We start from the raw sequence: 26,023 nt of genomic DNA, 5'->3' as shown, positions 1-26,023 counted from the left end.
TTTATTCTAAAGCAAATGCGCAGTAACAAGTATATTTCCCTCCCACTTGTACTGGAGTAGCACATGAGTACAGTACTTGAATTAATGCACTTATCAGACTCACCTGAACCTCTTCAGACAGCTGAGGATTCCTCTGCACATCCTGGAGTGACTGCAGAGGAGGAGTCAAGGACCTGCAGTTTAAATTTCACATCTTCAAATCCTTCATTCACTGATATTTACATTTAATACATAACCTTCATCCTAGGTCTCAACTGGAAAAACCTGACAAACTGAGAAAAAAGAGCAGAGGCAACAGATAAACTGAACCGATTCAGTGTTTGAGAGAAAACACAAAGCGGAGCTGCAGCTATTTAAGGAGTGAAATTAATAGGAAGTCATTTACTTTTATTTCCAGAGGAATTCCCAGAGATCGTCTTCCCCATTTTCCAGAATTTCCTGACCAGCACTGCCTACACGCAGATCCCAAATGTTCAGCTTCACACCAATCGTTGCTCAAAAATTGCAGAGACATTTTTGATTTGTCCAGGCTCTGGCATTTCATTCACTTCGATGAGTAAAACGTGTCAAAATAAGTGAAAGGAAAAAAGATCATGTTGCAGATCTGGTCCAAAAGGTCCCTGAAGAGTGTGGAATGTTTTTGCACACAAACTTCAAACTACGTTAAGTCAATTTTGTTCAAAAAAGGTACAATTTTAATCAGTAAGTAAATTACAGCACAGTTAATTAGAGCATTTTAAATTGTAAATAGTCTGACGGAGTGAAACGACCAAAGGAAACGAACAAAACAAATATCCAGAAAAATAATAAACTGTTTTCAGAATTGACAGATTGAGTTAAAATGTGCTTTAATAAAAAATACTTCATGTAATTAGAAATATACGTACAAATCTTAACCCAGAAATAAAACTGAGAAGTCCTGTGAGTCAAAAGCAAAGATGAGATTTAGAAAACTGTGTTGGACTGCAGTTCATTTACTGACTTTCTGATTAACATCAACTACACTGAGTCAGGTTGGAGAATTAATCTACAAAACTGAATTTGCTGTGACAATTTTAAACTAAGCAGATTGTTTCGATTCTGATTTACTGGTAAAGACAACTCTCCACTCGTTTCCTTTCTTTTGCTGCTCGAACATGACTAAAAGTCAATTTACAGAATTAACACAGAGGAAAACTACGTTACTTTTGGCTTTTGATAAACCACTTAAAGTAAAAGAAATTTTATGTTGTCCACTTGTTTTTTTTTTTGTTTTTTTTTTAATTCATTAATCACTACTTTGCTCCGGACTCAACCAGAAGCACAAAACGTGTGTGAGAGAGCATTAAAAAAGTTTGTTGATGAACACTGTTGAGTTAATCTGAGAGCTTATACACAAGTCACACATTAATAAAAAAAACAATCATGTATAAAACAGCTTTGTATGAAAACAAACCAAGATATGGAACTAATGAAAAAGGAGCTTTTCAGTCATTACTGCTGAAGTTTTTCCCTTGTGAAGTTTAGCAGTGATTCACGTCGACTCTATTCTTCAGATCTTCATGTGATGAGCTGTGAGAGAACATTTAAAAATGTGAATACTAACATCTACGTTTTGTAATCATGCAAACATAAATTATACATATTTTATACGTTCATATCCGTAGCAATATGACTGTTATACGTAGTTTGTGTCAAATTAGATTTTTTTTTTATAGATAAAAGGAAAGCCACAAACGATCGTTTTCGTCATACTGTAAACTGAATTACCGATTATATTCTCAATTAATCGTTTGGTCTATAATAATGCACATCACGAGGACTCAGAGCTCAAAGTTACATCTCAACTGTCTTTGTTTTGGACTGTTGGTCGGACAAAACAAAAAGGTATTCAGTCCACTATCAATGAGGACTAAGAAAACCAATTGATATTCACATTTGAGAAACTGGAACCAGTGAATTCTGGACATTTTTCATACCTTTTTCGAATTTTTTATTGTGAGGTAGGTAGTAACCAGATAAGAAGCTGTTTATGTTTAAAGCAACATTATGCAACTATTTTACCTTAAAAGAACAGCTTCACAATCATGTTGATGGTACACTGACTTGTAATGGTGCCTCCTCCATTCCCACTCCGTGTCTCGAGCGCCTGTTCTTGCACTGTGTAACGCAGGTACGATCTCCTGCGAGAAGTGCGTAAAATGTCCACAAAAAAAAGAAAAAAGTCCCCACATTCTTGTTTTGTCCGAACAGTCCAAAACCCGAAGAAATTCCTAGAGAATGGTTGGCATTAGTTGATCGACTAAAATGACTGATCAACTAATCATTTAAGCTCTATCTTTGTGAAGACGCTGACAGTGAAACAAGTGAACAAGTTTGCTTTGACAATTCTGGCTCCAATTGTCACAAGTCCCGACTGGATGGTTTAGTTTGCTTGGATTCTATATAACGTCTATCAGGGGCAACGTCTCATATTAAAAATATGGAAAAGTGTGTTTTCAGCTGTCACTGTCATCATTATTACAACTGCCAGAATTATTTTCAGACAGTCCCTTCCGTAATCATTTCCTTTTGATTGTTCAGAAATGGCATGTTTCTCGATACGTCTCCACTTCCTGTAATAGGGTTGACCCTGCTGGATGCGGATTTCAGAATCCCACAATTCTTTGCATTAAAAAAAAAAAAAAAAAAGGCCAGCAAAGTTTCCCAGAGCCCAACGTGACTTCTTCAGATGTCTTTGTTTTTTTTCTCCAACCAACAGTCCAAAACTCAAAGAGTTTCAGTTTAAAGTGATACAAAACAGTGAAAAGCTGCAAATGACCTGAGGCCGACAACGTTTGGATTTTTTGCTTGGTGAACGACTTAATCAATTAATTTCTTCACACCGGCGGCTGCTGATCTTTCTTGGACTGACTCGTTGATTCAATGACTAATCATTTCAACACTCGGCAGAATTGAATAATAAAGACTGTTCAAAAATATTACAACACTGGCCTTGTGTGCATCGAGAAAAATCCAGAACGAGACGTTAAAAGTGGGATAGTAAATACTGCAAATACTACTATCGATGACATATTTGGAACTGTGCTCGCACACACAAAAAAAAACCCCTTAGTTCAATTTTCATTCCACCTTAACAAAAAAATAGTATTTTATTCCTCCTGAAAGCATTCTGCAGTAATTTTGTAGCACCAGAAAACGTATGAATCGTCAGAGGTTCAAATAAACAATTTAATCAGTAAAAAGCTCTAAAATGACCTAGCAGGATGGCAAGTGTCCCACGGAGAGACCACAGTGTTGCTTTAGGTCTCATATACTACTCATATGAACTGCTACACTGGTAAGTGTGTGATGGGGGGTGTGTGTGTGTGTGTGCTCAGATACTCACAGATTTGACTGTCTGTTTGATGTAGTCCTTCTTGCTGGTCAGGTCGTGGTCTGGGAAGGTGTCAAACACCTAAAACAAACAGGAAGGAAGAGTTGTTTTCTGTGAGACAAAATACATTTTTAATTCATTTAAAATGAAGCACATATTTTTAGAAGATACAATATAATCACACCGGATGATCACTAATTGTCTCCCACCCCACTGACATGATATATAAAGTAAAAACCCTTTTCCATTGATTTCAAGGCATTAATGTCTACACTCTTTAATGCACGAGTCAGTGTGAGTATCTACTGCCTTAGCCTTGTAGGGGTAAACAGGAGGAGCCCTCTTACCCTCTGGCAGATCTGTTTCATGGTCATCTCCTCCAAGTTGGCCTCCTTCAGCAGACTCTGGACCGTCTCCTTCAGCTGTTCGTCACTCGGTGCTTTTTTTATCATCTTGATGAGCGGCTCATTGTCGTCCGAACTGTCCTCTGCTGCAGGTAAAAACAGGAGGAGGAGAGAAAAAAAAATAAAACAAAGACTGAACGTAGAGGTACGGTTATTTAATCTACCTCAATGCCTCTTCAGAAACATTCAGACAATTTTTGGCTTAATCAATAAAACAAAAAAACGAAAACAAAATTAAGACTGTAGAAAAATCGACTGGAACATTATCAGACATAACTTTAACCATGAATTGTTGATATGCTCTCCATCTTCTTTGATGTCTCACATTACGTTGAAATACTTTAACTTTTAGAACGACATTTTTCGGATAAGACTACAACCTCCAGGCAAACCTGACCCCAGAACATTTGTCCGTCAGGTGTTAAAATTAAGCGCGTGGAGATGAGATCTAAAGTACTGTCCGTTGTACATTAGGGAAATCCTTCCTCCCCACAGTGGCTGTTCGTTTGATTCGCTTTGTGAGCTCTTTTCTCAACTTTACTGGCCCACAATCCGCATTTAATGGCTCTGACTGAAAAACTTCAACATGACTATGTTGCAAAGTTATCAATGAGAAAAATATGAATCAGTGATTGCTCTATAATTATCTGTGCAGCCATGATGAAAGTGACCTCACCTGTGTTTGTGTTATTTTTGCTGTTGCTGCTACTGTCGGCCTTCTTTGTTTTGGCGGCTGGTTTGGCCGCTGCCGATTTCTTCTTTTTGGGCTGTAAAGCAACAGATAAACGTCAGCCCAACAACGTCTCACCTGAGAGACAAACTTCAACAAACACAAAGAAAAAAACGGAAGAGGCCATGCGCTACATGTTAGATTGAATTAAACCGAAAGAATCTCCTGTGAGAAAAATCAGTCGCTGAACAAAGTGTATTTTTTACGTAACAGCATTTATACTGACATGGTATATAATTGCCTCAAAATGAAAGTAAATTAGATATTTGAGTAGTAAATTAAATAGACATAATTCTAATTATTCTAACAAAATAAGATTCGCTTTTTTTGGCCAGACAAGTTCAAATTAGCCTGGAAATTGTTCAGCAAATAATGCTGGAAAACTTCCGAGCTTCACTGGAGGACATAAATGAGATGGCATTAAACATGCTGGGCAGATCTAGACGGTAAAATCACATTTCATCAGGAATGAGTTTTAACCTTCTCATCCGCTTCACTGTCGGCGTCGGATTCGGACTCGTCTGAAACGTCCTTCTTCACTCTCTTTTTAGGAGGACCCGTCTTCTTCGCTGGTGTCCTTTGTCTTTTCACCGGTGCGGATTTCTTGGATGCAGCCTTCCCTCTGCTTGACTTTGATTTTGGAGACTGAAACAAAATGTAGATTAAACACTGAAATGACAACTGAACGTAAATGACAAGGCACAGCTTTTTTTAAACGGGCCTCTTGTGTGAGGACTACAAAATCCCCTTATAGAGCTCATTGTTTAGCATTTATTATTTAACGAAACAAGGATTTGAAATGACAGAAATCTGATGTACATCTTATATTAGAGCTGCAATTAACAATTGTTTTCGTTATTGATTAGTGTGCTGATTATCTTCTCAGCTAATCATTTAGTCTAGAAAATGTCAGGAAGAAAAAAGCTAAAGATGTTCATCACAATTTCCCAGAGGCCAAGGTGATGCCTTCAAATGTCCTGTTTTGTCTGAGCGACAGTCCAAAACTCAAATATATACAGTTTACTATCACATAAACAAACACAAAACTAGGGAATGTTTGGTATTTTTGCTTGAAAATTCGCTTAAATGCTTAATCAGTTATCACAACAGTTGGCGATTAACATTATGTCGATCGACCGACCCCTTTATCTACTAATCTTTTCCGCTCCAGTCGGTTTACTTGGGGATTTACCAGAAAAACTAGTTTCCACTTTTGTGCTCAGGCTAGACAATCTTACCTCATCATCTTCATCGTATTCCTCCTCATCTTCCTCCTCCTCTTCTTCTTCATCTGCAGACTGCTCTGACTTGTCGGACTGGTCCTCCTCTTTCTCTGATGGTTTCTCCTCTGTATCTGATCCCTCAGCCTCAGCGGAAGCCCCCGCCTTCTCATCTTCCTCGTCATCATCATCGTCACTGCTGGAGTCCATGACGATTGCTTTGGACTTGCTTCCTGTTTTGGACTTTTTGGGACTAGACGACGAGCTCTTGGGTTTGGATTTGCTCTTCTTCTTGGTCTTTGCCTTCGAGTCGTCACCTGACAGTTTCTTCTTTGATTTCCTCTTCTTCTTCACGGGCACCCGCTGCCAGAGGACAAAGAAAGGCTTCAGTTTCTGAAGTGAAACTGATGAGAAATTGTTTCCCGAAGGAGGAAAACTCCAAGGTCTGAACCTCAAACATAAAGTTTTAAGCAAGGTAAATTTTAACATTCAAATTTTTATGTATTTAAGCCTGTAAGTAATTACAAAAATAAATAGGGATAAAGAAAAAAAAGGAATAAAAGCAGACACAAAATATCAGTGAAACAGTTCCTCACACAAACAGCAATAAATTAGGGAAAAATGAACATTAAACTACAAAGTACTCTATGCTGTGACAATAAACACATCATTAATCAGAGAATCACAAATCTCACCTTCCCGCTGTTTTTTGGAGCAATGAGGAAACTCAGGATCCTGTCGACCAGATCTGTGTGGGTTCCTTTCTTCTCCAGATCCAAAACACCGCAGACAACTTTCAGTTTAGTGTTTGTAAAATTTGAATTTCTGCATCAAGAAACAAAGAAAAGGCAGCGCTTATTATTCATCCTCAGTGGTTCAGTTTGTGAAAGCGGACATCTTCTTCACGGACATCTTTTTATCCTTGAGAACAGCCTTCCCTTCGGTTTGATTGAGCTGAGACACTGAAAACTACAGAGGTTTAACACACAGAAATTTTAAGGATGACCACAATAGCTAAGATTTACACAGTATGAAAAATTATAACAAACTTTTTTTACTTGCGGTTTACTGGCTTTATCTTAGCAATCAAAAAATACTGAAGTAGTTGTAGTTATCCACGTCTACATGAAGGACATATTTAAGCACAACAGTCCATTATATGTGCTTACATCTACATATACGAACAGAAGTCATTCTTAATCCTTCCAAGCTACTGACAGTGTCCCTGTAAAGAACATCGGTCACAGAACCAAATCTGATTTGAATCTCTGATTCAACACGTTGACTGAAAAGGCAGCGTCTCTGCCCAGAAACTTACTTGAGAAGTTTTTCTCGTTTTTTGGTGTACTGTTCACTGTCTGCATCAAAAGGAAAGCCATTAAACAGGCGCAGGTTCTTCTTTATTGTGGCCATCTGTTAAAAGAGCAAAGTGATCATTTTAAGTGCTAATAGTATCTGCTTCACTGCAAATGTCTATACTGTAATTCACAACTACTGTTTTGTCCTTTCTGTAGTTTTAATTACAGCAGAGGGGTCAACCCAACACTCCTGAAAGAAGGTAATTTCACCAAATTAAAAAAAGACACAAGACTAACTACCTGTCAATATGAACTAGAGCACACAGTTATTCTACTGTGCGTATATATAGAGTTTAAGGGAACAGTCTTTCTCTCCTGATGCTGCCTGCTCATGTTCAGTAAGCTCAGTAATAAAAGTTGCAATAAATGAGGAAAGACAGACTCAACCATTCAACTGCACCCTCACTGACAGAACCTATGTCTCTGTCTCTCTGCCGGCTCATCTTAAAATCATCCAGTTCAACGCTCCAGAATTCAACCGCTTTGGCCGTGTGCGTGCAACCAAAACGTTTGCCGCTCGCCCCAGTATTTATCTATCCAAAACTCCCGGTGGCACCGTGCTAAATGGTGCCTCCTTAGCCACAATGCTAATGTTGCTAGCAGCAGATTACCATGTTTCAGAGAATCAGATAATGTTATTGTAAAAGAAGTGGCAGCTGCATCTGCATAGTGATGTTTCGTCATCTTTTTTTGTCTGGCCTTGATGTGACGCTGTTTTGTTATTGTACAGAAACACAAATAGGCCTAATTAGTTTTTCCCAAAATTTTTGCTAGTTCCCCCAAAATATTGACGTTGGGAGAACAAGTGCTTGAAGTTCAAAGATTAGTCTGGAAGGCTGCAAAATTTGTACCTTTCCTGGTCTGTCGAAGAGGATGGCGTGCAGCGGTTTCAGGTCAGCTGGCTTCATCTTGGTGATCTGGAAGCTGGTGCGTGGAATGTCTCCTAATTTATCTCCGCTACCTGAAAGGATGGGAGGTGAACAAACCTAAAATTTTCAGAGACATATCAGCAAATGCCTGGATAGCTCATCTTTAAATAACAAACATTCATGTCCAGGAATCTTGTGCTTTAAATGAAACAAAAATTTAAGTCGTGTGTGTCATAGTTAAATATTTACCATCTCCAATCTTGAGCTTCTCCATTTGCTTGGGTGCCTGGAAATCGAGCCTCTCGACCGTCTTCTTTGCCCGCTTGCCCTCAAGGATTTCACCCACAACTGCAATGACAGAGTGAGAATGAAAATGAAAAACAAATCAACATTACTGGTTTCTTCAACAGCTAAACAATGAATGAACAGTAAAAAATCCTTTTCCTACAGGTATCTCCGACGCAAACATTTAAACAACCACTTTTAATGAACTGAAGTCAACAAGTCTATAACAGTCACAGTAAAGCATACAGTAACTCTGTCGACCAGGATTTAACCAGTGACAGAACCCTGTATGAATGGCACAGACATGGTTTGAAAGCATGTTAATGAACTATCCCTGTCAAACACAGGGTGGTTGTCAAGGTGGTATTACAGGTCTAACCACCACTGAAGAATTTCATCAGTGTCAGGTGTTATTTCAGTTGCTCACTGGAAGACTGAACAGAGGGAGTAAATCATCGATTTCCCTTTACCGGGTATTTTGGTGCGGCTTTTGTTCGGACTCGACTGGTCTTCCTGCGACGTCTCCTGTTGTTCCTCCACTTCTTCCTCTGACACCGCAGAGCTGTCCATCGCTTCCTCTGCCACGTCACTCATATCTGCACTGCCTCAGTCTCACTGACTATCAACTTGTCCTGACAGGAGAAAGATGAAGATGTCTACATCAGCCCCCAATGTTGGTCTGGTGATGACGGTTTTACATACACAAACATGGGACACAATCCAAGTCAAACGCTGCAGCTTAAGTGTTAACTGAGCCTGTGATCCAGATGTACCCACGTGTTTTAGGAAACGACACCACTGATTTCAATGACATGCACAGAAATAACACATAAATTCTCTCATCTTTTTTTCCCCCTGTCATCTTATTAAAGCATTGAGACTGTGAATAATAGTTTATACCCTCCTTCCATTTAACAATTTGTATTAATTTGTGGAGTAACTGCAAGAAATATCTGTCACAGGTGCCTCTGGGTACTCGTCACACAGTTTCAATGAGTGAAACTGTGAGAAGGAATTCACTTTTAGTTACATATGCTTCTTATGTGACAGCATCAGGTCAAAATTCCATTCAGAAATCAGCCAATTTAACAATAACTCGCCTAAAAACTTGATTGATGTTGTTTGACAAAATCTTCTTATCTCATGTCCACTTGTTAGCAGATCCATCAGCAGCATCTCGTAGCCCTTGAACTGCAGTTGAAAGTTCAGGGAAAAACTTGTAGTTTTTTGCCAAACTAATATTTTTAAGGTCAAGAATGAAACATCACACCTTTCTTGCACAGTCTCAACAAAAGCTGAACACAATCATTGTAAGAAATTATTCTTTGATACAGGTCAATTGTGCTGGGTTTTGTAACCATGCATATGGGACAATAAATACCTGGTACACTTATGATCCCCATCGACTACTTTGTTCCTCTTTTTCATGATGTTTGCTCTAGTTGCTATAGTAACTAAGGCTATAATTTCACTTTGTTAAATGTATGCTGAATGTATGTATGCTTAAACTATATTTCGGATTATTATAGCTGGTTAAGTCTTAAAATGAAGTATTGTTAGCTTATGTTTTACCAGGTAGGCGCTGTTTTCCATAAAACGACAGAATTTCCAGTGGTGTCTGGCAGCTTGGACAGACGCGATTAGCACTCGTAGCTGGGGCGATGGAGTTTACCGTGATTCCACTGACAATAAGCGGAATTTTTGTCTACGTTCAACCCCACCTGTATGTGGGAAAGAAGAATGAGTCGTGGACCTTTGTAAGTTTCTTAGGAAATATTCGGCCTACTATTTATACTTCACTTGTCTTCCCCACTGTTCAGACTGACGCTGTTTTGCCTCTCTACTCCTTCACAATAAACGTCCGTGCCGATTGGCGCGCTGCAACTTTGCATCACGCATTTCAAAGGTGTTAGCTATTGCGCGTTAAGTTAGCCCGCCGCCATACTCGGGTATAAACTACAACTTTCACATTGGCCTCCGTGCCACACCGTCTCCGCGTTAGTTAACCGCTGTTAACTGTTCGCTGGTGAGTTTAAAAGGCAGACCGGGCGTCCATGTTTGCCAGCAGAGAGCTGCGTGCAGCTAGCCGCTGCCTGCTAGCACTGACGTTAGCCGTAATAATGTTAGTGACGTTCACACACAGCTGTGCGGTAATTAAGAGAGAAATAGCGTCAGGGACCATTTATAACCTGATGAAGCGATGCAACAAACTCCGCTTATGTGTCACCAAATGTCGGGAGTCTCGGCACCTGACGTTAGCCGACAGAAAAATAAAAGTTTACCTTGTCATTAACCTAAGAACTGCGTCTCATCTGTCAGCTTCTTGTTTTTGATTTCATGATGGCGGTTTCTCTGGGGGGCGGGGATTACCGCGGCGGCTACTCCACCGATTGGACCGAGGATCGATGACGCCACACTTCTTCGCGTTGCTGTCGGCGGAGTCGAAGCGCGTTCACCGCGCGTCAGCGCCACCTGCCGTCGCGGGCGTCAACTTCGCAGTCCTGCAGAAATGGCGGGTTACACCGGTCGGCCGCAGCATTAAAGCGGGGTACAGGTTGTACTGTTTCGGCTGATGCTGTATATATGTACAGTATGTATCTATAGATATGTACAGTGTATATATATAGAGATATGGAGAGATAGTTAATTGTTATGCATATTATTTGATACTAATCTGCGTCCATCATGCGTATCTCTCCCCACTACCCGCGTGCATTACATCCATGTGTACATCCTGTCCACATGTTACACGAGAGAACTGTCGAGAACTGGGAGTGACCGCCAGACACCCTCGGTCTCATCCAGGCCGAGGTCTCTGCCGGTCTTGCTCCAGACCGGCACGGTATTCGAGCACCGGTTACTCCAGGGCCCCCCACGTCTGATTGCAGGGCAGACACCGGAGCAGTGACCGAGCTGCAACCGGACTCGGCCGCTGGGTCAAATGCAGACAACACCGCAGGACGTGCACGTCTAAGCCCCGTTGAAACGCATCTTTTACATCGCGGGTGCGGTTCCGGTTTTCGTGCCCTTTTCATTTCACCAAAGAGCATCACGCACGCTGCCCATCACTTTGCGACTGATGTGCGGGGACGTGCCGACGGGAAAAGTCACGAAGTTGTTAATGAACAGAAAACCCTTTTCTTTTTTCCCCCCTATTTGTTTTGGATCTGCCAAACTGACACAGTGGAGCTTGAAAACGAGTTTTTCCACGCGTCCTTCCGAGCTCTGGTCGGGGCCTTGCGCCGGTTGTTTTCAGCTCCGTCGGTCCTTGTCCTCCGCACCCGCGGGTCGACGGGGTCCGTCGGTACCACGCTGAAAAGCCGGATCATTTCTTATGCATGTTTTATAAACACCGAGTTTGTATTGTGTAACTGGGACACAGAGTCTCTGGAGCAACAAACTAACTTTGGCGCAACTTCGGGACAACTTTTGCTTTGTCAGTGTCCGGATGCCGGACACTTGGAGACTGGTCCCGGGCAGGACGACTGTGGACGCAGCATTGCAGGAAGACCGTCATTTGATTCGTCTGCATGCGTCGGGTTCATATCGACTTTTCTAGCGTCCTGTCGTACACGACGGAGCTTTCGGGCTTAAACTGTCCCCCCTCAGTTCAGTCTGTGTCTCACGGGAGCCTCGGACTGGCACGCAGACTCGGCAGACACGACCGGCGGGAGGCTCCTTGCTCGGACATGTACGGACGGACAATGAGACCTGGGGCGGCACTGATGTGGCGGCAGGTACGTCCGGCTGACAGGCCGATGCCGGGGGGGGCATCGTGGCCTGGGCCGCCCCGAGGGGTCACCGGGCCGCGAGGACGAGCCAGCTGCCAAACAAAGATTGACACATCTCCACGCGTCTCCGGAGACACAGGGGAACAAAAGAGGCTGGTTCTGGATTCGGTGCATCACGACCACCCGGACTTGCTGATGTGGCCTTTGTTTATCTGCACGAGTCTTGTATTGCAACGTCGAAGCATTAACGAGGACACCGAGCTGCATGTTTGAACACATTCACCGCTGAAACCCCCAAATTCCCGCAGAGCATTTTCTAAATGAAACGATCAGTTTTTACACGGGTTTCCAGTGTTTGTCCGCTGGTATCCACGAAAAGTAATCAATGAATAAACATTTGAAAAATTGACAAAATAAATATAATAAATTGATATAAAAAAAGAGGGTCTACAAACTTTCATTCAGCCGCTCTGCAGACAATCGACCAACTTTACATTTTTCGTAAAATCACACGTTACGTTTCTGTGGTTTCCGACTTTGGTGAGAAAATCACACTTACAGCTGATTTACGAAGACGAGGACTAGGACTGTTAGGGTTTTACAAAGCTGCCGATCCGGCTGGACCCACGGTGCTACACGTAAATCCTGTGCCTCGAGTTTCACGATGCCGTTTGTGACGCAGGACGCGCGGTGGCGCTGTGGCACCGGGGACGCGTGCGGTAAAAAAAAAAAAGCATCTCTTCAACGTCCATGAAGTTCGATTCAGAAAAACCAGTTGGTTGCCTGGCAGCAGCGTTTTCAGACTGAACGGAGCGCTACCTGCTGTCAGGTATGGAGGGTGATCAATGCCACGAGGGCGGGAAGAGCCAGACCGGAGGCGTCATCATCTGTCCAGCTGTTCGACCCCCCCGAAGAACTGTCCAGTCATTTGGGTTATGGAGAGGGAGGTTGAGATGGATGTTTCTTCTCATTTTAAAAGACTGGGCTATTATATTATTGAAAGTCCAAAGCCAGAGATCAATGTATCGCACCAACAAATATGATATTTGCTTGTATCCAGTGCCTGATATTTGCCCTGGAGCTCCGTTGTTGTCCAGAAGCTATTCAAAACACTGTTGCACTGGGTGAACGCACACACTCGAGTTTATTTTGACTCAGTCCCACACACACACACACACACACACACACACATACACCGTCCTGCTGCCACAAACAGTCACTACAGCACCAAATGTGGATCAATCCGCCGCTGAAAATAGTCCCCACCAGAGTCACTCTTCCTCCCCCCTGTTTTGTTCCAGGAGGAAAGCGCGAGCGGCGGTTTTAGGAAACCACTGAACCTTTCTTTAAAAATGAAACGATGTACCCGTCAGGAGTTTTTAGGGATTTTCGTCTGCAGTCTGAACCGGTGGGCTCGAGACCGAGAGCCACAGACGGGGTTGGTAAGTCAGAACGTAACGACAGACAACATGACGCGTCGTTGATCTTGATCTTTTCATTAGCATTGATTATACTGAGAAAAGTGTGGAATCATGCCTTCTCTTCAGTCTCTGTTGCCGCTGTTTTGTGTGGCACTAATCCCCCCCATACCTCCTTAAAATCCTCCTTCTATGTGGAATACAGCTCCACATAGGTTCTGCTATTAAAAAAATGTATTGCAGACTTTTTAAGCTTTTATTTTTTTTTATATGGGGTCCGCTAATTTCTGAGAGCATTTTTTTTTAAGCTTGAGCACCAAAGCTTCAACTTACTGACTCATTACCAGTAGAGAGACGAAAATCCCGGGGAAAATAACATCTGAGTTTGCACAGTGTGCGATAGCAGACCGCGAGAGACAAACTGTGATCCCTCCTGCCGCGAGCCTTCTTCAGTGTGACACTATTCACCCCCCATACCTTCTACCGCACTGTTTTAAGACCACACGGCCAATCCCAGACAGCAGAGAGCTGGGGCTTCAGGAGCGGCTGCCTCCTGCAGCCTTCATGAGCCGATCCGGAGACTTTCTCCAAAACTTTCCTCTTCTTTTTCATCATGTGATCATTTGCAGATAAAACGGATTTTGCTCTGGATTTTATTTTTGACATCTTTCGTATATGTTACTTTGATTGGTGACAATGTGGAGTTATGATCTAACATAGATGTAGAAGACTCTCTTCATTCAGAGCAGGTAAGATTCACCTTCGTGGGACCAGCTCCCAGCTCTTCGTATGCTTTTGTCTCGTCAGCCTTGACGTTGTGACTATATATAAATTAGCCCGATGAGATTCAGTGTTATTGGACGTAATATGTCTGATTGTCAGGACACGTTTTTTTGAGACCTTTTAAAAGAACAGAAATCCTTCAAGGAGCAACATGAAAGCGTGACACACAACGTCTCTGTGAATGTTGAGTTGAGATGTAATGAGCAATGTCCAAAAAGAGAGAAACTAAATGGGGGGCAAAACCGACGAAATCATTTCTAACACAAATACCACGAGGACTGAGTCTGTCAGTGGAAATGTGGACATTAGAGAGTTCACTTTGTCTTCTAATAACTTCAAAACCATATTTAGAATTTGCTGATTTGAGGTCACAGCGTGGGGAAACAGAGGGTCCTGTGCACTGGGTACTTTCTTACCTACATACACTTGATCACATTTACATAAAATTCAAACACCCTAGAGCGTCTGACATGACAGACGGATGTCGGCATTCTCACTCGTGCTTTGCATGCTTCTTTGTTTTCTTTTGCTCAGTGTCAGTGGCTTGCAAGCCCAGTGCGGACTGGGCACCCTTGGGTGTGACATGTAAGTGTCAGTTCATTCGTTCGTTCGTTCGTTCGTTCGTATCACTCAGCTGGAGAAAGGGTCGCACATATACGGTATGTACTTAAATTAGTGAACAGACTGCATTTGAAGTGTTGTTAGTTATGTAAGCTGCTGTTGTAAAGAGATGTTTATTTACAGTCATTTCCTCCAGCCATGACCTTTTATCTGACATTACACAGAATGTTTTATGCAGATTCATTCCTCAAATCACTTCTAGTTTCCTATAAGGTTTTTTTTTTTTTTTTCCCATGGAGGGTTCACAGCATGTTTACAAAGTCAGATTTACTTTCACCCAGCACACGTTTCAGTTTCGTCATGAGAAAAGGTGTTGAATAGTAAAACAGATGAGTGAGGAAGACAACCTTTACTTCCTGTCATTTCTGAAGTGTTTCTGAACATATTAGGATCATTTCTACATTTAAAAACCAAAGTGGTTGGTATAACCTTTATTACCCACGTCTGCCGGCAGGGACCGAACCTGGATGAGGGATGAGGTGTGGGTCAGGGATGAGCCCATTAAATTCTGGCTCAGTTCTGGATCATTTACTATGAATTTCGTTTTTTTCCTCCGAAGTCTGGCGCATGTTGTCTGACACCGGCCGAGGTCTACACTCCACACTCAGCACTGAGAGTCCAGCTGTTGGCAGTTAATTTTCCCAGATTCCACTGATTAAATCTCAGCAGAAAAAAAAGGTTTTTGACATTGAACATATCGTTTTATGCACCTGAGGGACTTTCGGGTTCCGAGTCTAATTTTACTGGAGGTGGGGTGAGATTCTAGGCTGTTTCCCTTTATGTAAAATGTGTCTGAACTGACAACCCTGCATCTTCCTCTGATATTGCCTCAGTGTAGAAAGAGAGAAGAACAAGCAGGTACGTTAAAGTCTGAATCTCGTCCGACATCAAACAGAAAAGTCTCAGCTGGACTTAACCGGAGACTTCTCTGATGCTCCATACAGCTGTGACCTCAGGTTGGCGCTTGGATCTTCAGCGCTGGGATCGTGTCTTTGTCCGTCTCAAAGACAGTGACCTTTAGTTACTGTTGTTCCACTAAAATATTAAGGACAGAATATTTTTTTGTTTCAGTGGTAGTAAATTTAAAACTGCGGGAAGACCCTCAACCGTACTGAGACAATGGAAAACTACAGTATACTTTTAACACTGTCACTGAGCGTATTGCAACGCTAATGTTAGGCTTTCAGATGTGGTCCGACGGTCCAGCGAGCACTAGATCTGAGGGGCGTCGGTCTAACCATGGTCCTACCAGACATCCTTCCCTGCTCAGCAAGGCAGCGTTTGTTCGACACGCTCCGGGGGTCTTTCCCCGTGTCCCTAGGTCAGTGTATCCAGTCAAAAAAAGAAATGCTCAGGAGCTCCTCGTATCCTAAAGCCAGACTTATGCTTGATGCAACGGGGTCTCGCTGTAGACGTGTGAAGTTGGGCATCAGATTGCTGCAACACTGAAGAGGTGCATCATACGTGATCCAGCCCGTTAAGATAGCGCTTTAACTCAATTCCCCACGGTAAGTCTGTCTATGTCGTTTAATCTGTGAGCGTCGCCATATTTATGTTCTTTCATTCACCGTGAAAGAGAGCGGGGGGGTCGTTGTGAGCAGAAGGTTTGCAATAGACCTGGTTCTGGTCGATGAGTGTTACTGAAAAGGAAAGGATTACTCGGTGTCTCTTCGACTTGCTTCGTGTTGTGTCCCCTCTCGACGACCTCCGACGGCATCAGAAGCACGTGGGAGAAAACACAAGCGACCAGTCAGAGTTGTAGTGGTCCTTAGCCCTCGTAGCTCGGACTCGTAGCACGTAAGCGCCGCAGGTGTGTAGAAATGTAAATCCGGCTCAACCTGGTCTGACCTGTTCTGGCTGGGGACACCATTACAGTCGGGGAAACAGGTCTGAAGTGAAGCGTTTCTCACACATCAGAATCCCACCTCGCTAACCCAGGAGGCTTCATCTGGCCGTGCAAACCCTCCACACGGTTTCGGCATCCGCTCAGTTCCATCTCTCCTCTGCAGACTGGCCACACTTTGGACTTCAGCTTGGCGTTCGTCTCCCGCCGCTGCTCGTTCCCTGTCGCTCACCCAAAACTCAGTGTGCGCAGCACACCTGTACAGCAGCCTGCGTCTGTCTGCCGTCCCACCGCAGTCTCAAGGCTCAAATGGCCTCATGTAATATTCAGAGTGTAAGATTTAGTGAGAAGACAGTGTTAGACAGAGGCACCTAGCAAAAGGGAATGAATGATCACAGGAATAGTAGCATTAGCGCCATTCATTAGGTAGGCCGGCTAAAATATTTAAATATGGCAGCGGCCAGAGGTCTGCTACAAGTAGGGCACTGCCAGACGCTTTGTCTCCTTCAACTCGACGTCTCTCTGCGTCTCATTTTCTGCTTTCTCTCGTTTCCCTCTTGCTCTCATCCTCCACCCTTCTGCGAGTCTGTCTTTTTCCGTCCTTCTTTGTTCCCTTTTTGATTCACTCTTGCTGTGCAGTCATAACTGAGGTTAAGTGAGGATGTTCTGGAAAACAGCTCCTCCAAAACATCCCCATCGGCTAGAGCAGCACCACAATGCTGCTACGACCACTACTACCGATCCTACTAATGTACGACAACGTGCTATCCGCACAACACTCATCATAAAATCTACTCGTGCTTTACATGAAGACAAATAAAGGACAAAAATGGAGAAGCATTTGGGAAATATTATGACAAAAAGTAGTGTTGCTCTAGAATCGTAACATGCAAAACCAAACAAAATGACAGAAAGTGTTAAAATAAGCATAAAATGTTTCTTTATGGAAAGATGTGACAGGTGAGACTGATGCCACGATCAGACGACGCACTACTTGTGTCTTTTGAGACGGTCTGTTTGTCAGATTAGGCAAACACAGAGTTTTAAATTCTCGCCTGAGAGACATGGCAGACCACAAGCTGGACCCCAACCAATTAGAGCTCGCTGACACGCAAAGGTGACAGGTAGAGTGCGTGGGACCGACTGACGGCACCAGCGCTATCGATTCGTTCCAGACGCCCCGGTGTGCTCTCGATTCAGCTACGAGCAGCTGGGCCGAATCCGAAGGCAACGGCTAAACAAGCTGTTAGCAGCAGGCTCCTGCCTTCGCCGAACGAGCCGCTGTCCACCGCCTGCCCGGCACCAAGCAGCAGACCGACACAGTTGGAGACACAGTGGACACAGCGGAACATTTAGCAGCTCAACAGCCAGGGGCTGGTGGAGAGGGTTAATGTTGGACACAAACAACGGGGTGGTCGTGCTGCTGTGTCTGGAAGGAGGCAGCTGTTTACTTTGGCATGAGCTGTAATCCCTTTAATAAAAGCGATAATAAGTCAAGAACCTGTACGTCAGCTTCTTGGGGAGTTTTTCTGTCCCCAAGTGGCCAAAACATCAAATTATGCAGCTTTATTAAGATTCCCTGGATTCACCACATGTAAAACTGAAGGAGTAGTTTGCTTCCTTTTGAAATGAACTGCTCTGTTTGTTACTGACTCCTCTCACCCTCCACCTGTCCACCAGCTCCTCTCTCCCCACTCCTTCACCATGAGCCTCCCTTCCAGCTCGGTGGCGGCGGTGGCGGAGCTCTACGGTGACGGCGCCTCCCTGGTGTCCCTGGACTCCAGTGTTTTCTTCAGCGGGACGACAGCGTCCCGCGACCCGCTCGGCTTCTTCACCATCAACGTTGGAGGAACTCGCTACTCGCTGTCCCAGGGGCTGCTGGCGTCCTTCCCGGAGACCCGGCTGGGGAAACTGGCCCGCTGCAGCCGTGAGTCGGCACTGGAGCTCTGCGATGACGCTGACTTCCTGGAGAACGAGTTCTTTTTTGACCGTAACTCACAGACCTTCCAGTAGGTGGCACCACCTTCTCCTCCCAGAGCTTTGCATGATGTCCTGTTGTAATAACCACACCGAAACTTATGATGGAAAAAAATATTCTAATTATAGACCAGAGCCAGAAAATGTCTCCTAAAGCCTGGTCCGAGAATATCGTGCTCACTTTGGGCATCAAACTTTCAAAATAAAAGTGCAAAAACCTTGGAAGTGTTGGAACCATTTGACACCAATGTGATATAGAAGTGCAGAGCAACTATGCAAAAGATGGCAAACTTTCACAAAGCTGCACTTGCTTGTAAGCTTTCACTACAAACTGTGAGATCAGTTTCTTTTTTCTGTATTGCTGTTGCACGTTACATGTTACATGTTCCACGTTACATATGCACGTGGAACACGTGATTCGCTTACAGCTACGACACGCAAGTTCTGGAGAGGAAGCTAGCTGTAGCAAACCATTCTTCTCCTCCCGCCCATGAGAGGTCTCGGGGGAGCGGGTTTCCGACAAGCGGTTGTGATGGAGGCGGTAACGCTGTGTGTCGGTTCGACGCACGCAGACTGTTGTTTGCATCCTAATTCCTGCCAACAGTTGACCTTGGTTTTTCTTTTTCTTTCTTCTCGACCACGAGCTTTCCTTAACCCTAAACCGGCAGCTTTACAAACGCCGGCAGCTTGGCTCTAGAAAGCGCAACTTTGGCAACTCTGTCCACTGAAGTGACTCCACGGCTATTAGATGAAATTTCGTTAACACGTCTGCGAAGCCCAGAGGGTGAAGCTGAATTATTTGGTAAACCCCTGACTTTTCCCCTAGCACCAACAACAGGTGAAATTTTGGCACAGATATGTGTGTTTTCCAGACTTTTCATTAAGAACCAACAGACCAAACTTTCCCGTGGAAATCCATCACGGTGAGCAGCGTGTTTTTTTATTTTAAATAACCTACGCGACAGCATTTACATACAGCTTTAAATTAGGTCGCCAGATGTGTGGTTTTCCTGATGCCGGAGCTGCAGGCTGAACTCGTGTGTTCACCTGACGCTTCCGGCGTGTTTCTGCCTCGAGTCGAACATTTGAGTCGCAGCAACACCTGATGTTCACACTGGAGGTTGTTTTCACAGGTGTGCTGTCAGCTCCCCTTAACAGATGATGTCTTCATGGAACTCTATACTCTGACAACTTCCATTCAGCTCACTACACTAAATAAACTTTAAACCCTCTTTCCCTTTATGTCAGATTACGAATACCTGCATTAATTTACACATGAAAATGTTTCCATGAATTTATCATATTCTAACAACATCTGGCAGAATTTCATCTTCATAGTAATTAAGGCTCCATCTGGTCTTTGCATTTTCACCTGGTGTTAATAAGCGTTCTGGTCAGACTGTGATGGGGTCCCAGCATGTAAATTAGACAGGCGTGCTGGTGGAGTTACACGGAAAATGCACGGAGCCACTCGCATATATATATATATATATAGCAAGTGACCTTTAACCGTCTGGGAGGATTTTTCTTTCAAGAATGAGGCCAAACCGTACAGCGGAGATCAGATCACAGTGCGAACAAGACCACCACCGGATTTAGTCTTGGCCAATCCGTTTGCGAGCTGACAGCAAATGTAGTCAATTAATTTTACTTTGTCCTTTCCACTTCTGATTCCTTTTCCTGGCTCCCTGCAAAATGACGGAAGGATACATTAGAGCTTCTCCTTGTAGACTGATCAAGATAAACCGCCCTGAGTTGTACAGTTACAAAAAAAATGACATAATAAGTCCCAGTATAGACCCCGTTTGGGGGTTCTTTGCCTCCATTCTGTGGGTTATTTTGTCAACAACCTTGCAGCACGTGGATTGTTTCGTCTGTAAACCTCAGTTTCTTTCTCATGACTCTTCTGGACAGAATGGTCTCTTTGTATTTCCGCTGACAGGTATGTGGTAAACTACTACCGGACGGGTCACCTGCACGTCAGGGAGGAGCTGTGCGAGATCTCCTTCCTGCAGGAGATCGAGTACTGGGGCATCGACGAGCTTCGCATCAACCCTTGCTGCCGCGAGCGTTACTACCGCCGCAAGGAGCAGAAGGAGACCCTCGATGTTCAGAGAGAGTTTGAGGCCGATGAGGGTGATGAGGATTTTGTGGGCGCCGCCTGCCCAGCTCTCCGCCGGCGCCTGTGGGACCTTCTTGAGAAACCCGAGTCATCGCGAGCCGCTCGCACGTTCGGCTCGCTGTCAGTCTTCTTCGTGGTGGTGTCGGTCATCAACATGGTGCTCATCTCGCTGGACCTGGGGGAGGACTTTGGTGTGAGTGACGTTGGTATCGGCGCACCGTTGCTGTTCGATGCCCTGGAGTACGTGTGCGTGGTGTGGTTCACGGGCGAACTGACCCTTCGGTTTCTCTGTGTGCGGGACAAGTGTCGGTTCAGTCGGAGCTTTCCCAACGTGATCGACCTGCTGGCCATCCTGCCGTTCTATGTGACGCTGGCGGTGGAGAGCCTCCACGGAGGAAACACCGAGCTGGAGAACATGGGCCGCGTGGTGCAGGTCCTCCGACTCCTCAGGTCCCTCCGCATGCTGAAGCTGGGACGACACTCGACAGGTAAACACCTCTGAACATTTTTGAAAAGATTCACAGCTTATTGTGAATTAAATACATTTTAGTCCTATTCACTCTATATCTTTAAGATGTATTTAAGTTCTGGAAAGAAAACGTCATGTACTGCAGGTAAAGGGACAAGGGACCCACTATTTTCCCCGTTCTGATACGGACGGCGCTTATGATTGGACGAACGTGGACAACGTCTGTTTAAGTCTGTCTCAGTCGGTGTTTACAGTGAGAAATAAAATCATACTGTGTGGCTTGTTATCCAGTTGCTGCCCTTCATTCTCATTCATATTATTTTACACATTTTTAGACACTTATGGCTCTAAAAATGAGGCAATGCCAGTGGTGGTGGTCCCCAGAGGATCACTCCCACTGACTTTGGTGATCTTTGGGCTTTTTCTTTATTACCCTTGTGAGGTTGACGGTTTTGGTTTTGAGTGAAAATCTACAACAACTACATCTACAGTTTCTGCAACTATTGAATGGTTTGCAGTGATATTTGGTGCACACACTCATGTTCCCCTCAGGATGAATTGGTGATCCTCCGCCTCTTAATCAAGCATCATCCTAAAGTCAGATTTTATTGACTCTCCCATCAGCCTCAGCTGAATTTGGTGTCCGGTGCTAATTAGGCATCAAATGTTAGGACGCGACATGATAAACAAAGATGGTGACAAAGGTAAACGTTGTACCTGCTAAACGTCAGCAGAGTACCCTTTGTCGCTATGAGCACGTTAGCATGGTAGAGTTGGCATTTATCCTGAAGCCTTGCTGTGCCTAAGTGCAGCCTCACAGAGCCACTAGCATATGGTCGTAGACGCTCAATGAAAAAACAGCAATGCAAAGTAAAATAAAGAGCAATATGCTGCAGGAGTCTATTTGATAATCCAGTTGATATGTTTGAGGCTGGAGCCCCAGGTCACCCGATCAAGGTCTGTCTCATCCAGCTCTTTGTACACAGTTTACAGTCGGTGTTGTCCATCCACCAGCTCACCTAATTTCTTGGCTTTTTATGCAGCAAAATTAGCGAGCTAATTTTGAATGTTGGTACATTCGTGCCTGAGAGTTTGTGTTCTTGTGCGAAAGTGACGTCAATCTTCTTGTCATCTACCTGTTGTCCAGTGTCTTGTCCTCTGTAATTACCCGGTTGTTTATTATTTGCCTCGTTGTCAAGACTAAAAATCTGTGTACCATGGCGGAAACAGGCTGTTTAGTCTTTGTATAAGTCAATAATCTCAAAGTTTGTTCCTTTTACCGGTCTTTATTTTGCCACCTTGACCTTGGAAGTGTCAATACAGAATAACGAGTAACTCACACACCTAGCAAAGGAAACATTGCACAGTTTCAAGCATGTTGTGTTTAATCTTCCGGGGTGAATTGTGAACTCATTTAACTCCCACATACACAGACACACTTTACACATACAGTATTAGCTATGAACCCCGCTACTGAACAGAGATGTTGGAGCCAGTTTGTACGACGCGTTGTCCAGATCAAAAATGTTTCCAGCTGTTCTGAACGGGTTCGCTCATTTTCAGACAGTCTCACATTCACAGTGCTGCACTCGGTTGCTCGCATTCAATTTTTGATGCTGCTATTGAAGCATGCTGAGACTTTTATTTTGACACTTTTATTTTGAGCACACTGGATGTAGTTTTCTAGATGGAGCACTTAGATTTCATGTTATTAAACCACAGCTTTTGCTGATTTTGTCTTCAAATACATAGATGTATTTTGGGTATTGGCTTCCCTGTTATCATTGACATCCCTGTAACATTTTATTGGGTAACAGATTTCCACTCAGTTAATTTTTGCACCAAAACGAATTATTTAAAACTGTATTTATTGTTAACTGGGTGTAAAATATAGGGCTTGAGATTTCATACTGAGTTTTACACTTTAAATCCCTCTGTGAAAAGTGGGCGAAAGCAAACTGTACTATAAGCTGATTTTCTCTGATTCGGCTTCTTAAATCCTTCCAAATGTAAAGAAGCAGCGTTCTTCAGCCGCAGTAAACACTCTCTGTCCTCAGCACCAAAGCTCATTTCTTTTTCTCTCGGAGGAGAACAGGGAGATGACAAGTGATTCTGGGGTGTGAACGTCGGCCCTGTGAGCGGCTCGTATGTGGGTGTATTTATAAATTTGCCACTCGTTTTTTCCCCACTTTGCTGACAAAGTTTCAGTCCTCAGACCCTCTGGTGTTTCTCTGGTGTTGGAGGAAAAAAGGGAGACATTCGGACAATGTAGACCAAAGCTGCTGCTGTGAGAGGAAAAGGCAGGAAGACTTCGTGGACCAGCTGTTATCTGAACCTCTGTGTCGATGTACGACTTTCACTGAGCTAATTATGGTTTAAAAATAGAACAGTGACTCATCATTTTCAGACAGAAACTTTTCTCAAACATTTTAATGAAAACTGTAATTGTGGAATCACATTGTTTATTTTCTTTCTGTAACTGCTTGGATGGATAAATCGTAAAAATCATTTATTAAAAAATCATCAAATAATCAAAATAACGTTCCTCTTCAGTTCTGGTGAAATATGACTCAGGTGTTTTCAACCTCACATTCACATGAGCTTCCATGTTTACCTGACATTACTGGTTTGACTTTGGGCTGCATTTGAACACCAGCCAGTATCAGCTCCATTTAAAGCACCTCACACTTTTCAATTGCACGTTTAATGACCCATAGATAACAAGATTAGAAGTCTGAAGTTCCTACGGGCTGCGGTGTTCATTGCTGCCCCAACATGAAAGCGTTGGACAGAACAAACAGCGTCCTGAGGATTTATCTATTTCTTACCAAGAACCAGTCTCTTCTACCAGTTATGGAGCTAAAACGTGAGGTCGTGGTGTTCATCAGAATCTAAGGGATTTATCCTCTGGGAAGCATGAATGGGATCAACACATTTCATGTCGATGTATCTATACAATAATAAGTGTAGTAGTAATGGAAAATGGGTTTTGTGATGCGTGTCTCTAAGAGTAATGAAACACTGTCCCTCGGCCTGTCCCCACCTCTCAACCAGCTCCCACCTGTTGAGGGCAGAGAGATTTTTGTCCACCTACTCCAGACCACCGAGGTCTTCAGTACGATTCCAGCATGACTCCAGCGAGCTGATTTTCACGGTGGACTGAAAATAGTGGCTGGCTAGAAGGAACAGAGGAAAGGGAACCAACCTGAAAACTATTGCTCTCGCCTGGAAAATGCTCAGCAGGGCTAGAAGTTACACATGACATGTTGTTAATGGGCTAGAACATTTGATGTCACATGTAGTGTCCTTTGAGTTCTTGAAAAGTTTTAGTTGCTTTTACTCCTCTGTCGTCCTTTCTGTCCAGGCCTGAAGTCTCTGGGAATGACCATCGCTCAGTGCTACGAGGAAGTCGGCCTCCTGCTCCTCTTCCTCGGCGTCGGCATCTCCATCTTCGCCATGGTGGTCTTTGCTCTGGAGCACGACCTTCCCGCCACCACCTTTACCAGTGTGCCGGCCGCTTGGTGGTGGGCGACCACCTCCATGACCACAGTAGGCTACGGGGACATCCGGCCCGACACGGCCGTGGGGAAGGTGCTGGCCTTCATCTGCATCCTGTCCGGGATCCTCATCCTGGCGCTCCCCATCGCCATCATCAATGACCGCTTCTCCGCCTGCTACTTCACCCTGAAGATGAAGGAGGCGGCGGTGCGGCACGGCGAGATGCTCAAGAGGCTGGCCCGCGGCTCCGTGGGGCAGACGGGGGAGGGAGGAGCGGGGGGAGGCGTCAACCTGAGGGATGCCTACGCCAGGAGCGTCCTGGAGGTGTTGAGACTGCAGGGGCGCGAGAGAGCGAGCACCCGGAGCAGCGGAGGAGAAGAACTGTGGTGGTAGAACCAGGAGACGAGACGTGGACCAGACCGGACCAGGTGGTTAAAGTGACCAACCTTCAAAGTGACTGGTTTGAACCCCACAAGAGTCTGTGGTTGATGGGCTCACGAGCAAGGTAGTGGAACCGCCGCTGACGCTCCTGGAACTCATTCCCAGTGGAGGGAAATCATTCCTGACCCTGCCTCTTAGAGGACTCGAAGATTTACCTTCCTTACCTGAGATTACTCGACTTTTGAGGAGCCAAAAAATGAAAATAAGGCTTTTTCTTAAAGAAAATGTCATAATCGCCCCCTGAAATAAAGGTGCAACGATTAGTGGATTCATTGATAAGTTGACTGATTGCAAATATTTTGATAAATGATTGATCACATGCAAAAACCTCTGCATTCTCAATTCTTCATCAGGGAAAGTCAAAACTATATAATAATAATAACGATAATTTCCTGTGAAAAATGATGGACTAAGAAATGACATCAAAAAACAGGCAAACACATGAATCTGAAAATTCTGTTCAGTTTAGTTCAAATCCAAATTTACATCATCGTGGAGTTAATCCCTGAAGTGGAAAAAACCATTATTTGGTTGATCAACTGGCTGATGAGTGAGGTGGTTTATCTTCTCCGTCTTTATTGCTCTTCTCTGCCTAATGTCATTGTAAGCTGAATATCTTGTTCAGACATTTAAAACTTTTCATTGTAGACTGATGTCTTGTAAACCGAACGATTACTGTATTGACAGCCTCCCCACATTTCAGTTGCCTGTTTTTGGAAAACTACTTTTTCACTGGTTGAGTTAGGAAAGTTTTCACCTTTGAAGCATTTTTCTCCTGTGAAACTGGAACTTGAAAGCTTGTCTCTCACTTAGCTGTTGGAGCTATCGGAATGATTTTCTCTGGGCGTTCGCATTTTTACCAAACCGTCTTTCGGGGCTTCTCATCGTGACTCCCTCTG

At 44.0% G+C, this 26,023-nt stretch overlaps 2 protein-coding genes across 7 annotated transcripts; one reads left to right on the top strand and one right to left on the bottom strand.

Moving 5' to 3' along the window:
* Positions 1-1,252: 1,252 nt before the first annotated feature.
* On the bottom strand, positions 1,253-10,626 carry dek (DEK proto-oncogene). Of its 6 annotated transcripts, none has more exons than XM_040118708.1 (13): positions 9,794-9,910; positions 9,322-9,412; positions 8,692-8,853; positions 8,186-8,284; positions 7,919-8,028; positions 7,028-7,122; positions 6,405-6,534; positions 5,728-6,072; positions 4,970-5,134; positions 4,436-4,526; positions 3,703-3,845; positions 3,368-3,436; positions 1,253-1,551 (listed from the first exon to the last, which is right to left on the bottom strand). In XM_040118708.1, the coding sequence occupies exons 3-13, from the start codon at positions 8,813-8,815 to the stop codon at positions 1,540-1,542; spliced, it is 1,383 nt and encodes a 460-aa protein (XP_039974642.1). In that variant the 5' UTR covers positions 8,816-8,853; positions 9,322-9,412; positions 9,794-9,910; the 3' UTR covers positions 1,253-1,539. The 6 variants fall into 6 exon arrangements, with proteins under 6 accessions (XP_039974642.1, XP_039974648.1, XP_039974645.1 ...); XM_040118714.1 differs by having other exon boundaries at positions 3,703-3,842; XM_040118711.1 differs by lacking the exon at positions 9,794-9,910 and adding an exon at positions 9,603-9,754.
* kcnv1 (potassium voltage-gated channel modifier subfamily V member 1) lies at positions 9,869-25,076 on the top strand. Its single transcript, XM_040118707.1, has 4 exons — positions 9,869-9,978; positions 18,298-18,626; positions 20,537-21,204; positions 24,550-25,076. The coding sequence occupies exons 1-4, from the start codon at positions 9,883-9,885 to the stop codon at positions 25,074-25,076; spliced, it is 1,620 nt and encodes a 539-aa protein (XP_039974641.1). The 5' UTR covers positions 9,869-9,882.
* Positions 25,077-26,023: the final 947 nt, after the last annotated feature.

Source organism: Xiphias gladius, chromosome 22 (assembly GCF_016859285.1).
Source record: "Xiphias gladius isolate SHS-SW01 ecotype Sanya breed wild chromosome 22, ASM1685928v1, whole genome shotgun sequence".
NCBI classification, from domain to species: Eukaryota; Metazoa; Chordata; class Actinopteri; order Istiophoriformes; family Xiphiidae; genus Xiphias; species Xiphias gladius.
Note: the sequence above shows the minus strand (reverse complement) of the source record. Positions and strands in the feature narration are given on the sequence as shown.